Genomic DNA, 17,048 nt, shown 5'->3' with positions numbered 1-17,048 from the left:
CCCCAAATGTAACAACTGATTCAGGCAAAGACCATGGATGGATGTTAAAACCACTGGATGAGGGGCTTCCCTGGTGGCGCAGTGGTTGAGAGTCTGCCTGCTAATGCAGGGGACACAGGTTCGAGCCCTGGTCTGGGAGGATCCCACATGCCACGGAGCAACTAGGCCCGTGAGCCATAACTACTGAGCCTGCGTGTCTGGAGCCTGTGCTCCGCAACAAGAGAGGCCGCGATAGTGAGAGGCCCGCGCACCGCGATGAAGAGTGGTCCCCGCTTGCCACAACTAGAGAAAGCCCTCGCACAGAAACGAAGACCCAACACAGCAAAAATAAATAAATAAATAAATTAAAAAAAAAAAAAAAAAACCACTGGATGAATTTTGTTGGGAAAGCATATTCACAGTCTCAAAGAATCACACCATTCATTACTGACTAATTAGAAAGGCAAAAAATGTAGGCTTATGATGGAGAGCTCTGGCAGAGACCACCTTAAACAAGCAGTGGGGTAACCCGACATTAAGTTTCTCCTAATGAGGTATAACATGAATTTACAAGGTCTCTGTGAAGTATTCTTGGCAAAAAGACTTAACCTGAATCTAATCAATCCTCTAGTATAGATCCAATGTCCATCTTATAGGAAATATGAGATCAATTGGAACAAGTTAAATGATACCCTGAAGAAATAATCAGAAAAATCCAGAACGTGGCTTGAGCTTTTCAAGAAAGTCCATGTCATAAAAAATAATTATAATAATAATAACAAAGTTGGGGGCCAGGGCACTATCATAGACTAAAAGACACCAAAGAGAGAACGTCAAAATACAATACCTGATCCTTGACTGGATCCTGGAGCAGCAAGTAAAACCAAAAATGGTACTTTGGGCACAATTGGGGAAATTTTTATTTGACCTAATTATTAGAGAGAGAAGGAAAATGTGGCAAAGTGTGAATAATTGGTAAACACATTGAGGGCATAATGGTGTCCACGACACTGTCCTTTAAACTTTTCTGAAAGGTCTGAAAACTTTCTAAATATAATAAAAATATTGAAGAGGGAGAAGGCACAGGAAAATGTTCATAATATGCTGCTAATGGGGGGGGAGGAGTCTAAAAATAGTCTGACAGCATGATTACTACTTTTGTTTAGAGATCCAGATATATGTGTCCAGGAAGAAAGACTGGAAGAATTTATAGAAAAATGTTGGCAGTGTGTACCTGTAGGTGTTTTTCCAGCTTCTTTTTTTGTTTTCATTGAGCATAAATGTTTTTGTAGTTAGGAAAAAATAACTTTAAAAAAATATCTGGTCTCTGTTATCGTGGAGTTTACATTCTGACCACAAGAAAGCTGAATGCGCTTCACAGGTCATTACAGGGCTGGACCCCAGTTACAAACTAGTGTGATGTGTTACGACAGACAAATGCGGAAACCACGCTTCTTCCCCTGAAGGCCCCTTAAATACCTGAGGAAGTTGTTGTGCAGCTCCTTCAGGTACGCACTGAAATGATTCCACTCACTCTAGTGAAGCCGGTTCAGCTGGTGGAGGTCGTCCCTCCGCTTCTTCATGTTGCTCAGGGTCAGGCTGATGACCTCAACGTATGTCAGGGTGGACTCAGTGGCTTTCATGTCGAGGAAAACCCCACACTGTCAGTTGGTATTGACTCAGCATTATTATTAGTGGGATGTGTCCAGTACATGGGGAGGAGGTGGGTGTGATAGCAGGGCGGGGAAACCGACCTGTTTCTGGAAATCTGAGCAGGAAACCACGGCATGGCCTGCTTGGGAAAGAAAGAAGCTATCCTCTCCATGGCTAGGCCATTCCCCATCTTTTAATAAAGTCTTTCTCCCCTCCTGCTGATGGAAGGGCTAGGAAGTGCTTATTTTAGACTATCATCTAAAATTCTTACTCTCTTATCACAGTGGTGAATAGGAAGGGATTCCAACTTTCCTTTCCTTTCAGGCCCAGTCCTCATTCCCCGTCTCAGGTTTGTATGTTGAAAAGTTCTCTCTACCTTCGCCACCCCTCCACCCCTTCTGAACTGGTCAGAATCTCAGCCACACTCATCACGAGCTATGGGACATCAGACAATCTATGTCATCCTCTATGTCTCCATTTCCTTATCTATAAAATAGGGATAAGAGTACCTACCTTAGATGATGTTAATGATAATAATGATAGTTACTATTTTTTTTAGTACCAGCTGTATTCCATTTAACCCTGATCACAACACTATTGATTTGGTATAACTATCCTCACTTTAGGAATGAGTTGATAAAGATATTGAGCTTAGAGGTTAAGCTGTGCACGTGAGATCTTAAAGCCAGTGGGTTGCTGAGCTGGGACTCAAATCCAGGGCTGTGTATCCCTGACCCAGGCTCCTTCTACTACACTACACTGTCTTTACAGAACAGTGAGGTGATGTAACGGAAAACATTTTACAAACAATAAAGTACTATGAATTGTGCGTTGTTAATCTCTGCCTACAGATATATAAATACGCTTGTGGATATGAAGTGCTATAGGGCAGGAGTTAAGTCCTACCTACTTCATTATGAAAGCTTCTCCTTATGGGGAGCTGTATGCTGATAGGTAACATTCAATCATTTGTTACCTGCTGGGCATTGTGCTAAATAAGCCTTTACCGCTGTTGTGCCTGTTCTCTGCATCACAACTCTATAAGGCGGGTACTCTTATCTCCATTTTATAGATGAAAAAAATGAGGCTCAGAGAGAAGCTGGAACTTGTCTAAGATCACTCAGCTGGCAAGCAATTGAGTTGGTTCCTGAATCCAGGTCTATCTGATTCCATGTTCTGACCCTCTGTGGTAAACTGTTAAGACTTAGGACACCAACACATATCATGCCTGTTTTCTTAAGATCTGAGCTTTTTACCATATTTTTAGGATAAATGTCATCGGGGCCAAGAATTTGCTGATGGGTCTGGGGAGGGGTGTGTGTGAGGAGGGTGCTGGAAGAAACACACCCCTAGACACCAGAATTCCTGATCAATATATACTGTGGGGTCAATGAGCATCTAGGAGGCATTACTGAGTTGCAAAATATGTTAGAGTCCCTAAGTAGTCCATACTTTCTGGTAGAAAGGAAGAGATTACTGCACACAGGGAAATTCGATTTGCCCAGGGTCCCACTCAGCCAGTGCATGAGGCAGATTTGGAATTAAAATGAGCAAGATTCTGACCTGTAGGCTCATAACAATGGTCACCCTTGATGGGCCCCTGCTATGTGTCAGGTGCTGTGCTAAGGGCTGGATGCCTGTCTCTTCACCCCTGCTTCTGGGAAGAGGAAGCAGGGGCCTGGAGTAACGTGTGCCCAGCCCACGGTGGAAAGGATATAGGATGGTCTTGGTTTTTTCCCTCCTGACCATCAACACATCTTTGCCAGGCTGCTGCAGAGAGGCGTAGTTCAGGAGGAAGTACACAATCAGAGGGCTCTTCCCATAAATGTTGAAGAGGTTTGAAGTCATCTCAGGGCTTTTGCAGGCAGGGTAAGACTGAGTAGGAAAGAGATAGGAAAAAAAATAAAGGATATTATCATTTTTACGGCACATATTAAGAAATGTAAAGGTACTCATATCCTTTATCTAGTAACTCCAGTTTTAGGATGCTATCCTAAGGAAATTGCCCACAAGAAAAAAAGATTTAGGCACTATAATGTTTACTGCAGTGACAATCACTACAGCAAAAGATTACAACCTAAATGTTCAAGGAGATGTTGACATCTCTACCCAAAGGAACAGTACGCCACTATTAAATTGTTTATGAAGAGTTGGTACTAAGATATTGTTTCAGATATAACAGTAATTTAAAAAATCAAGATACAAAATTAGGTAGATAATATTATTTTTTTATATAAAATGAATATAATTATATGAAATCAATCAACCAAAAAAAATGATAGATAAGAGACTAGAAGCATAGTTATCAAAATGTTAACAATTCATTCAGCAAATATTTATCGGGTGACTACTGCGTATACACACTGATCTAGACACTGGCCTTTCAGCCGAGAATAAGACAAATTCCAGCCCTCACGGAGCTTGTATCATAGTTGAGAGAAAAACAATAAACAAATCAACAAGTAAAAGAATAACATGATACTATGGAATAATAAGGGCTTTAGGTAAGAATCAAGTAGGGCATGGGGTGTGGGTGGTGGGATGGGAGACTGGGCAGGAGAGGGATCTTTTCCATGGGGAGGTCAGGGAGGACTGCCCTGAGGAGGAGCGATCCTGGCAGATCCTGAATGATGGAAGGAAGATCTGTGCGATGTTCCAGGCACAGGGGACAGCAAGTGCAGGAGACCCCAAGGCAGACAGGAGCTTGGTGTGGCTGAGGGACAGCAACCAGGCCTGCACGGCTCAAATGAGAACAAATGATGAGGCTGAAGAAGGAGCGGGGTCTTTGGGCCACAGGAAGAAGTTAGGATTTTCTAAGTGTGATGGAAGCCACTGGAAGGTTTTGAGCTGGGGTACACCTGATTAATTTTTTCTAAAGATCTCTTTAACTGGGACTTCCCTGGCGGTCCAGTGGTTAAGACTCTGTAATTTCAATGCAGGGAGTGTGGGTTCAATCCCTGCTGGGGATCTAAGATCCTACATGCCACATGGCACAGCCAAAAAATACAAATAAAAAAAAAAAAGATCACTTTAACTGATGTGTGGAGAAATGACTGCAGTGGGTAAGCGTGGACACTAGAAGAGCACTTGGGAGACCTCTGCAGTGGTTGAGGCAGTGCTGGGGCTGGGAATGGTGAGGGGTGAGAAGTGATGGAATCTGCAACGTACTATGAAAGCAGAATTGGCAGGATTTGCTGATGGAGTCGATGTAGGTGTGAGAAAGAGAGGAGTCAAGGGTGACTCTAAAGGGTTAGGTGCCAGTTTCCCAGCTGGGAAGATGTGGGGAGGAAGAGGCTGACAGGGCAGGAAAATCAAGAGGTCTGTTTTGCATGTGCTGTATTTGAGATGCTAATAGACAACCAAGAGGAAACAGAGATCAGGAAGGAGAACAGGCAGGGGCTGAGAGTAATCTGTTTTCCTTCCTTATATTCCTCTGCCTTTTTCCAAAATGTCAGTGGTGATTATGTGCTTCTTTTGTATTTTTTTAAAAATACGTTTTATTTGGAAGAAGCGGTTAAAATCTAACCAGACAAAAATTCTGTCTCATGAGTGAAGCCTGCAGCAGCACCTAACCACACTCTTCTCTGTCCTATTCATTTTAATTGCTTAATGAGATTTCCTCTATCGATAGCAGGGTCTCTCAACCTTGTCACTTTGATATTTGGGACCAGATTTGTTGTGGGAGACTGTCCTGTGCATTGTAGGACATCGAGTGGCCTCCGTGGTCTCTACCCAAGAGATGCTAGTAGTACTATGCCCCTCACCCCCAGCTGTGACAACCAGAAATGTCTCCAGACATGGCCAAATGTCTCCTAGGGGGCAAAACTGTCCCCAGTTGAGAACCACTATTCTATAGCAAGATCCCACTGGAATCACAGAAACTTGGGGTTAGTAGAGCACCTATAGATCATTTAATCCAATGATTCCTAAAAGCCCATCTCCAAATGGGGGCCAGTCTGTGTTCAATGGTCTCCAGCAAAATGAGGGAAACAAGGAAAAATACATTGTAATAAATCTGACCTGAAGTAATTTTTTTTTTTTTTTTTTTTTGGCTGCCGCCACACAGCTTACAGGATCTTAGTTCCCTGACCAGGGATCGAACCTGTGCCCCCACAGTGGAAGCACTGAGTCCTAACCACTGCACTGACAGGGAATTCCATGACCTAAAGGAAATTTATTCACTTAAGGACTCTCTTTTTATTCTGAGATTGTCTTTCTACTTTTTTACATTAATGACCTTTCTTTTATGAAATGATGATGATACCAGATAGCAGTCACTTTGTTTTTTTGTGTGTTTTTTTTTTTGGTTGTTTGTTTGTTTTGTGGTACGCAGGCCTCTCACTGTTGTGGCCTCTCCCGTTGCGGAGCACAGGCTCCGGACACGCAGGCTCAGCGGCCATGGCTCACGGGCCCAACCGCTCCACGGCATGTGGGATCTTCCCAGAACGGGGCACGAACCCATGTCCCCTGCATCGGCAGGCGGAATCTCAACCACTGCGCCACCAGGGGAGCCCAGCAGTCACTTTGTTTTAATGAACTTATTTAGTGAAAAGAAAAAAAGTTTTTCCAAGTCTAGAAAAGTCCAAAGATCTAGAACCACTAATCTAGTTCCACATTTATTCAAGTGCTGTTCTTTCGGTTGCCCAGTACCCATTCTCCTTTTGCTAACAACCCCCAATTCTTGTGTGTTTGGGGGAGTTTACCTGCCCTCTACTGCATCTGAGCTTGAAGGACTTTAAATCAAATGTCTTGCTCCCCATGAGAGCCACAGGAGGGAGCCTTAGAAGCCTTTGTAGGCTCTGCCAGCCAGAGCCTTTCTCTCATCCACCCATTTAGAGCCAGAGCACATGGAATAAGCTTGGTCAATCAAAACTCCGGTTTCTGGGATTTTTAGTCCTGAGTGAGGTGAAATACAGACTGAAAACACATGGGGGTTCACCCATACCAGAGATGTCACCTTGAAAAGCTGGTTCAAGGGTTGCAACTGCCTTGATTCTCCTCCTGGTCCCTGGACCGATTTTCACACTGTTCGGCTACTCAATGTTCTTGCAGTGTTTGCTCAAGTTGGCAGATTTTGTTACTTGTAAGCAAAGAATCCCAACTGATACACATCATTTCAATAATATTCTCAGTAGGTACTTGCCCATTTTTGCTTCCCTAACTCTGGAAACAAGAGATACACTCCCTTCTGAAACATCCAGTTCCATTGTCGGTAAGCATCTGGTTTCTCCTCCCAGGGAAAGGGCTGGCTCAGAGCCATAGCACTGGGCAAAGACAAGCCACTAGGCAAGAGGAGAGTCGTTCTGGAACCTCAGCTCCAAGAGGCAGGTAGAAAGCAGAGCAGGAGCTAGAGTAAAGGGGTTGGCATCAGAGATCTGGCAAGAGGAATGACATGGTTTGAGAGCCAGAGTGGAACAAGAACCAGCAGACAGTCTGCAGCCAAGCCAGAGGGTAGAGCTGGTTTAAAATGACAGCAGCTTGGATTCCTATGAAGTTCTTTCTTCCTCTAGATAAAAATCGGACTCTCTGTAATTCCAACCCATCTCCCTCCAGACTGTGTGTTACATAACGGTCCTTAAAATATTTGAGGAGGGAATTCCCTGGCGGTCCAGTGGTTAGGACTCAGCGCTTTCACTGCTGGGCCCAGGTTCAATCCCTGGTCGGGGAACTAAGATCCTGCAAGCTGCAGAGCGTGGTCAGAAAAAAAAAAAATTGAGGAGAGCCCTCACATCTTCTCTAAGTCTTGTTTCTCCAACCTAAACATCTTCAGTGCCTTCAGTAACTCCTAGACCCTCTTTCTCTCCAGCCTGGTCCCTCTCCCTGAACACATGTTAGATGGAACCATCTGAAGTGGGACCGTCCTCTTCCTTATTCTGGGCCAATTGTATATCTTTTTAAAAAGTTCTTTCTTTTGACATTTACATATCCTTTTCTGCTATCTCTGAGAGTGAAAACACTTACTTATTTTTTTTACAAAATAAATTCATGTTCTTTGTGAAAAATTCATACAATGTATAAATGTATATAGTAAAAGATAAGAGTCTCCATCCTCACTTGTATTTTCTAGGAATAAATACTATTAATGTTTTTCCGTGTATTCTTCCAAACCTTTTTATAAGCACATAATGACTTTATACCAAAAATGTATTTCAAAAATAAAAACAGAATCATACTATACACCATGTTTTATTACTTTAATTTTTCACTCATCAGTATCTAAATACATTGCCTATAGTATTCTCTTGATTTATTAATTTTAGACATTGTTGACTTTCATTCTTTCATAGGATAAGGTATAAATCTGTCTGTTTTTAACAGTAACAGAGTATCTATATTATGAACATTTCACAGTTTACCTATTTATCTACTGAAATGTTAATTTTCTTCAGTTTTTGCTGGTACAGATTAATGCTGTAAGGGATGGCCTTGTATGAACATTTCTACAGGATAGATTCTTAGAAGTGAAATTGCCAGGTCTTCAGTGTATGCCATTAAAATTTTAATAGAATATCCTAAACTCATGACAAAACACCTAAAAAATGCTAGAAAAATATTTTAAAATCCTTTTAAATGAATGAAGGAGCTTGTAAGAAAGTAAGGAAAATCCTTTGAGGCCTAGGGAGGTAAGGGAGCCCTGAAGTTGGATGCCCTGATTGAAAACAACTTCAAAGGGAGGTGGAATGATGGGTGTCCTTTGCTTGATCCTGGTGTTAAGCCAAACACCTCCACTGTTCCACTGTTCTGTAGGTTCTTTGATGCTAATGGCTTTATCAAGTTACTGAGGTCTCCTTCTATTCCTAGCATAGAGGGATGTAAAAAAATTGACTTCTCTAGTACCAGAATACACCAGAGGGAGGGGACTGTCCTTTCTCAGGAAAACAAAGATTAGAGCCGAAGGCAGAGTGAGAGCTACATTGCTCTACATTAGAGATGAGCAGGAGTTTGGGGAAAGAAGAGAGAGGAAAGTGCTCACGACTATAGAGGATGGTCTTGCAAATTGTGGGATGACTAAAGGATTTTAAGAAGGGCAACTCACATTAAAGGTCTTTGCATTACTGTGATATGGTCCCACTTCCTCCCATCTCTTTAAACTTAGTAAAGTTTTCTATATATGCAACCCACCCACACAGGCCTTGTGTGAGCAGTTTTTGTGAAAATCAAGGGAAGAGGTGATACGCGCACAGCACATGCAGGACGAAAGAGGAGCTCGGTGCCATAGAAAACATAAGCCCCCAGAGTTCAGATACTTGGGGGAGGGTATGAGGCTCCAAACAAATCATATAACAAATGCTTGAACCAATCTTTAATTAAATTCAAAGGAGTAGAGTAACCCCTGGTGACATCTGGGTTATGAGAGTAAAGCTTTTTTATTAAGAATAGGTGATAATATAAAAACATCGGGGGAAAAATGGAGAGACTGTTTCATAAAATCTTGGAGTGGTAAAGATCTTTCTTAGTAGGAAATGAAATCCAGAAGCCGTAAAAGAGATGACCAATAAACATGTCTGCATAAAAATTTAAATTTTCTAGAATAAAATACCATAATTAAAGTAAGAAGATTAAACAGGAAACACTTTTTGCCAAATATATGACTAAGAATTGAGCTTCTACAAATCAAAAATGAGCAGAAGACTAAGAACCTTAGAAACAGAAATATTTCTACTAAGAATAGAAAAAAACAAAAACAAAACCAAAGGACATGAAGAGGCATTTCACGGAAATAGAAATTCCAAAGGATTATAACTATAGGAAAATAGATTTAACTTCACTCATAATTAAATAATGAATATTGAAACAATTATAACATAGCGTTTTCCCCTCATCAGAATGGCAACAAATAATTTGATAATGTAAAACATTGGCAAAGGCACATGGATAGTCTCTCACGTGCTGCTGGTGAGAATATAAATTGGTACAACTTCTTCGGAGAGCAATTCAAGATATACAATTGATTTAGGAATTCTACTTCTAGGAATTCTTCCTACATGTATACTTGTACATATGAGCCAAGAAACACACAAATACCGAGATGTTCAAGACAGCAGTGTTTATAATAGCAAAGACTGGGAGCACATACATGTCCATGAATAGGAAAATGGTTAATGAATTATAGAATACAGGTGCAACCATGAAATAAGATTGTGATAGATCTGTATGTGCTTTCATTCGGAATACTCTCTAAGATATGTTGAAATAATTACAGAGTCTGATTTAGAACATGGGGTCTGGAGTCACACTGCTTGGGTTAAAATCCTGGCTCTACTCTTACAACTCAACAACAAAAAGACAAAAACATAATCTAAAAATGGACAAAGGATTTGAACAGACATTGCTCTAAAGATGATATACAACTGGCCAATAAGCACATGAAAAGATGCTCAGTATCATTAGTCATTAGGGAAACGGAAGTCAAAACCACAATGAGATACTACTTCATACCAACTAGGATCACTATACCAAAAAGAATGGAAAATAAGTGTTGGCAAGGATGTGGAGAAATTGCAACCCTTGTATGTTGCTGGTGGGAATGTAAAATGGTACAGGCTCTGTGGAAATGTTTGTCAGTTCCTCAAAAAGTTAGACGTAGGCTTACCATATGACCCAACAATGCCACTCCTAAGTAGTATATATCCAAGAGAATAGAAAACATATGTACACACAAAAATTTGTACATAAATGTTCATAGAAGCCACGTCATTCATAACAGCCAAAAGGCGGAAACAGTCCAAATGTCCATTAACTAGTAAATGGATAAACAAAGTTTGGTATAGTCATATAATGGAATATTATTCAGCCATAAAAAGGTGAAATACTGACACATGCTACAACATGGATAAATCTTGAAAACACTATGCTAAGTGAAGGAAATCAGTCACAAAAGGCCACATATTATATGATTCCCATTTATACGAAGTGTCCAGGATAGGCAAATTCATACAAACTAAAACTATTTTAGTGGTTTCCAGAGGCAGCGGGGAGAGGGGGCTGGGGAGTGACTGCTAATGAGTATGGGGTTTCTTTTTTGGGTGATAAAAATGTTCTGGAAGTGGATAGTGGTGATGATTATAGGACCTTGCGACTATACTAAAAACCACTGAGTTTTACATTAAAATGCTGATTTTTATGGTATGTGAATTATAGCTTTAAAAAAAAGCTTAGCTCTACCACTTACTAGCTATTTGACTTTGGGCAAGATACTGAATATTTCTGAGCCTTAGTTTTCTGATCCATAAAATGGAGATAATAAATAAAACCTACTTCTCTTAGGGTTGTGTGAGGATTAAATGAATTAACATGTATGATGTGTTTAGAACAATGTTTGCTATATAAGCATTCAATAATTGTTAGCTATTATATGCTAGGTTGAAAAAGCAAAGTGAAAAATGGTGTATATATTATACCAATTTTTGATTTAAAAAAATGGTTTATATTCCTTGACATGCATCAAACATTTCTAGAAGGATATAAGGAAAAACTTGGTTTGCCTCTGGGGAGGGGGCATAGGGTCTGGCGTGGAGGAGAGATTAACTTTTTGTTATATATCCTTTAATACTGTTTGGTTTTACCACAGGCAAAGATTTTTTCAATAAAAACTACGGTATTAAAAAAAAAAAAAAGAATGGGCAGCAGATTGTATCAGTGCTGTGCTTCTTAAAGTGGTAGAGTCACGTGTTGGCTCTTCTGTCAGGAACATCCAGAAGGCCCCCCACACCCCACCCCCGGTGAATAGCTCACGGAGGCATTTCCCTTCCACGTGTCTGCCAGGCCATTCACAGGCCATTCAGCTGCTTTCCACTCCTGTTAAACTCTGCCACTATACACTCTAACTGCTGGGCTTCACCACCCCACCAGGACAGATCCCAGAGTAGGACATGACTACTCATCTCCTTGTCTCTATCTCTAGAGCAGCCCCACGATCCCCGTCAGCAGTAAGGACCGTAACACTGCTGGGCTTTATTTCCGCCATTTTACAGAAGAAGGTCAGAAGAGTTAAACAACTCGCTCAAGTAACGCAGCTGAGGAGGTAGATGCAGCACCAAGATCTGAACTCATGTCTGTGTGTCTTTCCACCAGGCCCTGCTACTTCTCAAAAGTTTCACTGCTAAGTGCTGAGGGGAAATAGGCAGTGGAATAATTATGGAGAAACAAAGAACGTTCAAGAAATCTTCTACAGGGAATTCTCTGGTGGTCCAGTGGCTAGGACTTGGGTTCAATCTCTGGTCGGGGAACTAAGATTCTACAAGCTGCACAGCGCGGCCCAAAAAAAAGGAACAAAAAAGAAAGAAAGAAGGAAAGAAAGAAATCTTCTACAATACTTGCTATACTTGATCCAAGTTCTATGGCCTGACTCCCTTGCTAGTTGGTGGCTTGGGGAAGCCCCAAAGCCTCTTGCCCTGTTCAGGGTCCTAAGGGCCTCTTCCCACTACATAAGACTGAATGTGCCATTGATATAAACTACCATGCACTGAGGTTTGTAGGGAAGATTTGCGGGAGGGGAGGAGGAGAGAACACACCGTAATCCTTCACCTCTTGTGTTCTGGGGGCTGTGCTGGTGGCAAAGCTCAGAGGTTAAGAGCTCAGGCTCAGAGTCAGGCAGATCTGCATGCAAGTCTTGGCTTTATCACTTATTTGCTTTGTGAATTTGGACAAATTAGTTACCTGCTCTGAGCATCACTTTCCTCACTAATAAACTAAAGAATAGCAGGAGTAATTATCTCAAACGACTGTAACAGTAAAATAAAATACACTGTATGCACAGGTTTAGTATAGCACCTGACATGTAGTGAGTAAGTGTTCATTACATGTTAATTATCATCACTACCTCAGGTAAACTTCATAAGAACACCAAGACCTAGGAATTATTGTCCCCATTTTATAGAGTAGAAAACTGAGACTCTGTTCTCTTTCCGTTACACCCAGGCTCTTGAGTTTCAAGCAAGTAATTTAAATCCTGGAGAAATCCAGGCAAAATTCTCACTCAACTTGTGCCTACCTCAGTCAGTAATTACCCTTGGAGACTTCCTTACTGTTTCACCCAAGTCTACAATCAGAAATACCCCAGTTCTTACCCTGACATCTTCACAGAGCTAGCTTTTCTAGCCAGATCTCCTAGCCCCCTTTAAATCATCTCTGCTATTAAGTTTGCAATCACATGCTCACTGGCTTAGGAAGCATATTCTCAAGTTCTCTTGCTGCTGATATCCTTTTGACTTGTTGTGTTGCTTTCCTCAAGAACAGAGTCTGATAATTATGCTCTGTCAATGCAATATGCACAAAAAATGATCAATAGGCCTTCTCAGCTATGATGAGAAAGAGCATATGGTAGACTCAGCTTTCTATTAATGTGAAAATGCCTGGGTATATTCAGATCATTGGGAGATGCTAGAGGAAGTCACTCAGGTAAATTCATAGAATTTCACTTGCATTTTAGCCAGATGTACACTTGTGGCCATACACTTGTCCATTTACTAATCTATCTGCCCATCCTTCTATCCATCCATCCAACATTTTGTTTAGCCTTTACTATGTGCTGGGCCCATGCTAGGTGCTGGAAGTAGATTATCTTCAAGGAACTCACAGCTTAGTAAGAAAAAAAGACAGGTAAATGATAAGTGTAACACTAACTCATGTGCCATGATAGAATTCTCTGTACAATACAGTATGGTCCCAGAATAAGGAAGAAGGAGCCTAAAGGATTTAAAAATGCTAAGCAGACTCAGGAAAGGTGTTGTGATTAAAAGAGAAAAAAATATCCAACTCTTGCACAAAGTTATGGTTCTTCTGTAGAAGGTTAATAGAGAATATCTTAAAGACAGGAAGAGAGAAACAACAGATTATCTATAAACAGATAACAATTAGAATGACTGTAGAGTTCTCAACAGTAACAACGGAAGCTAGAAGATGACAGTGGAATGAAATCACCAAAGCATTAAGGTAAACGTGTACACCCAGCAAAACTATCCTTTAAGAAGAAAGATGAAATAAAGACATTAATAGAAAAACAAAAACCAAGGGAACTTACCAAGAGAATTGCAGTAAGGAACTGCTAAAAATTCTCTCTCTCTCTGTATATATATATGGGGGAAATTACAGAGAGGAGAGAGATCAAGAAAGGAATCCTAAATAATTGTGTATGGATGCATATGCCCACCCCTGAGCTGCACATATAAATGTGTATCTGACCCTAAACAGATGGCTTTGAGAACTGAACTACAGGGTAGATCACTTCTCAAGTCTCACATGTGGTCCCTGGGTAGCACACATTTAGGACAGATCAAAATAGTACTGCAAAAGTTTTGAAAACTGAACTAACATTGAAACCACAATCTACAAAAATTATGACCTGAGTGTAATTGGGTGAATTGCCTGCTAAAACAAAGGAAACAAAACACTCCAACACTCTTCATACATTTAAACAAAACTCAAAATATTCAAAATATCCAGAATAGAATCCAAAATTACTCAACCTACAAAGAACCAGAATAATCTGATAAATTCTCAAGGAAGAAAGACAATCAGCATCACCAATCCTGAAATGACTCAGATGTTGAAATCATCAGACAAAGGTTTTAAGGCAGCTATTATAACAGTGCTTTAAGAAGTAAGGGTGAATACTTTTGAAATAAATGAAAAAATAGAAAGTCTCAGCAGAGAAATAGAAGCTATGACAGAGAACTGAATAGAAATTTTACAACTGAGAAATACAATAATTGAATTAAAAAATTCACTGGATGGGATCAATACCAGAATGGAGGTGATGGAGGAAGGAGACAATGAACTTGAAGACAGATCAACAAAAATTGTCCTATTTGTGTGTTTTATAATATCATATGTGTGGTTTTCCACACCAGTTCTCCAATTCTCTGAAATAAACTGGGTGTCTATTTAGTTCAATTCCAAATCTACCTGGAATTAGTGTCAGATCCCACTAGTTAAAAGACTCAATCCAACAAGACTGTCCCCACTTCAAGCACCAGTATCAAATGCCACCCATGCTTCTATCTAGCTAACTACAAGTTTGGGGGTTCCCATAACCCCCTTGGGTTCAATAATTCAGTAGAATGGCCCACAGAACTCAGGAAAGTGCTATGCTTACTATTACAGGTTTACTATAAAAGACACAACTCAGGAACAACTAAATGGAAGAGAGACATAGGGCATGGTGTGCGGGCTGGAGCACGGACCTTCCATGCCCTCTTCAGGCACATCACCTGCCCAGCACATCAGTGTGTTCAGCGACCTGGAAGTTCACCAAATCACATTGTTCAGGAATTTCTATAACTCAGTCTCCAGTCTCTCTCTCCTCCCTGGAGGCTGGGAGGGGTGAGGCTGAAAGTTCCCACCCTCTAATCATGTTTGGTCTTTTTTTTTTTTAATATTTATTTTTATTTTTGGCTGCCTTGCATCTTCGTTGCAACACGCGGGATCCTCTGCTGTGGTACATGGGCTCCTCATTGCAGGGCATGGGTTCCTCTCTAGTTGTGGCATGTGGGCTGCAGAGCACGCAGGCTCTATAGTTGTGGCCCACATGCTCAGTTGTTGTGGTGCGCGGGTTTAGTTGCCCCGCGGCATGTGGGATCTTAGTTCCCTGACCAGGGATCGAACCCCTGTCCCCTGCATTGGAAGGTGGATTTTTAACCACTGGACCACCAGAGAAGTCCCTCATGTTTTGGTCTTTCTGGGTCCTATCCTGAAGCTATCTAAGGCCCCAACCTGGGTCACTATATTAGGATATATTCAGGTGTGGTTGGAAGATGCTAATAATGAATAACAAAAGACATTCCCATCACTCAGGAAATCCCAAGGGTTTTAGGAGCTCTGTGCCAGGAACTGGGGACAAAGATCAAATCTGTATTTTTATTATATATACAATCTGAACAGTGTAGAGACAAAAGACCAGAAAAAATGAACAGAGCCTCAGGGACCTATGGGACAATATCAACAGGTCGAAAATTGTGTCATCAAAGTCCTAAAATGAAAGGAGAGTGTGGTACCAAAAAAAAATTGAAAAACCTCCCAAATTTGGCAAAAGACATAAACTTACAGTTTCAAGAAGCTCTGCAAACCCCAATCAAGTCGAAGTCAAAGAAATCCATGCCCCTACACATCCTAAACAACCAGTTGAAAGGCAAGACAACTTGAGGGCAGTCTAAGAGAAACGCTTGACACAAAAGCGGAACAAGAAATTAAATGACTGTGGATTTCTCATCAGACCCTTGAGGCCAGAAGCTGTGGAACGACATTTGAAAGTGTGGAAAGAAAAGAACTTTTGACACAGAATTCTATAACCAGAAAAAAATATCCTTCAAGAATGAAGGTGAACAGTCAGAATGTCCATCATCAAGAAATCTAGAAACAATAAATGCTGGAGAGGGTGTGGAGAAAAGGAACACTCTTGCACTGCTGGTGGGAATGTGAATTGGTACAGCCACTATGGAGAACAGTATGGAGGTTTCTTAAAAAACTACAAATACAACTACCATATGATCCAGCAATCCCACTACTAGGCATATACCCTGAGAAAACCATAATTCAAAAAGAGACATGTACCAAAATGTTCATTGCAGCTCTATTCACAATAGCCCGGAGCTGGAAACAACCTAAGTGCCCATCATCGGATGAATGGATAAAGAAGATGTGGCACATATATACAATGGAATATTACTCAGCCATAAAAAGAAACGAAACTGAGCTATTTGTAATGAGGTGGATAGACCTAGAGTCTGTCACACAGAGTGAAGTAAGTCAGAAAGAGAAAGACAAATACCGTATGCTAACACATATATATGGAATTTTTAAAAAAATGTCATGAGGGCCTCCCTGGTGGCGCAAGTGGTTGAGAGTCCGCCTGCCGATGCAGGGGATACGGGTTCGTGCCCCGGTCTGGGAGGATCCCATATGCCGCGGAGCGGCTGGGCCCGTGAGCCATGGCCGCTGAGCCTGCGCGTCCGGAGCCTGCGCGTCCGGAGCCTGTGCTCCGCGACGGGGGAGGCCACAACAGTGAGAGGCCCGCATACCGCAAAAAAAAAAAAAAAAAAAAAAAAAAAAAAAAAAATGTCATGAAGAACCTAGGGGTAAAACGGGAATAAAGACACAGACCTACTTGAGAATGGACTTGAGGATATGGGGAGGGGAAGGGTAAGCTGTGACAAAATGAAAGAGAGGCATGGACATATATACACTACCAAACGTAAGGTAGATAGATAGTGGGAAGCAGCCACAGAGCACAGAGAGATCAGCTCGGTGCTTTGTGACCGCCTGGAGGGGTGGGATGGGGAGGGTGGGAGGGAGGGAGATGCATGAGGGAAGGGATGTGGGAACAGATGTATATGTATGACTGATTCACTTTGTTATAAAGCAGAAACTAAAAAAAAAAAAAAAAAAAAAAAAAAGAATGAAGGTGAAAATGTAAAATA

At 41.2% G+C, this 17,048-nt stretch overlaps 1 protein-coding gene across 1 annotated transcript in view; it reads right to left on the bottom strand.

Moving 5' to 3' along the window:
- The window catches only part of FAM227A (family with sequence similarity 227 member A), a 74,499-nt gene that overhangs the window by 16,060 nt on the left and 41,391 nt on the right, over window positions 1-17,048 (bottom strand). Inside the window, 3 exon segments of the mRNA XM_060113808.1 lie at window positions 1,459-1,612; window positions 3,351-3,507; window positions 12,793-12,887. Of these exon segments, the coding sequence (XP_059969791.1) occupies window positions 1,459-1,612; window positions 3,351-3,507; window positions 12,793-12,887 (406 nt within the window).

The sequence above is a fragment of the Mesoplodon densirostris genome, chromosome 11 (assembly GCF_025265405.1).
Source record: "Mesoplodon densirostris isolate mMesDen1 chromosome 11, mMesDen1 primary haplotype, whole genome shotgun sequence".
Lineage (NCBI taxonomy): Eukaryota > Metazoa > Chordata > Mammalia > Artiodactyla > Ziphiidae > Mesoplodon > Mesoplodon densirostris.
This window is presented reverse-complemented; position numbering and strand designations above follow the sequence as displayed.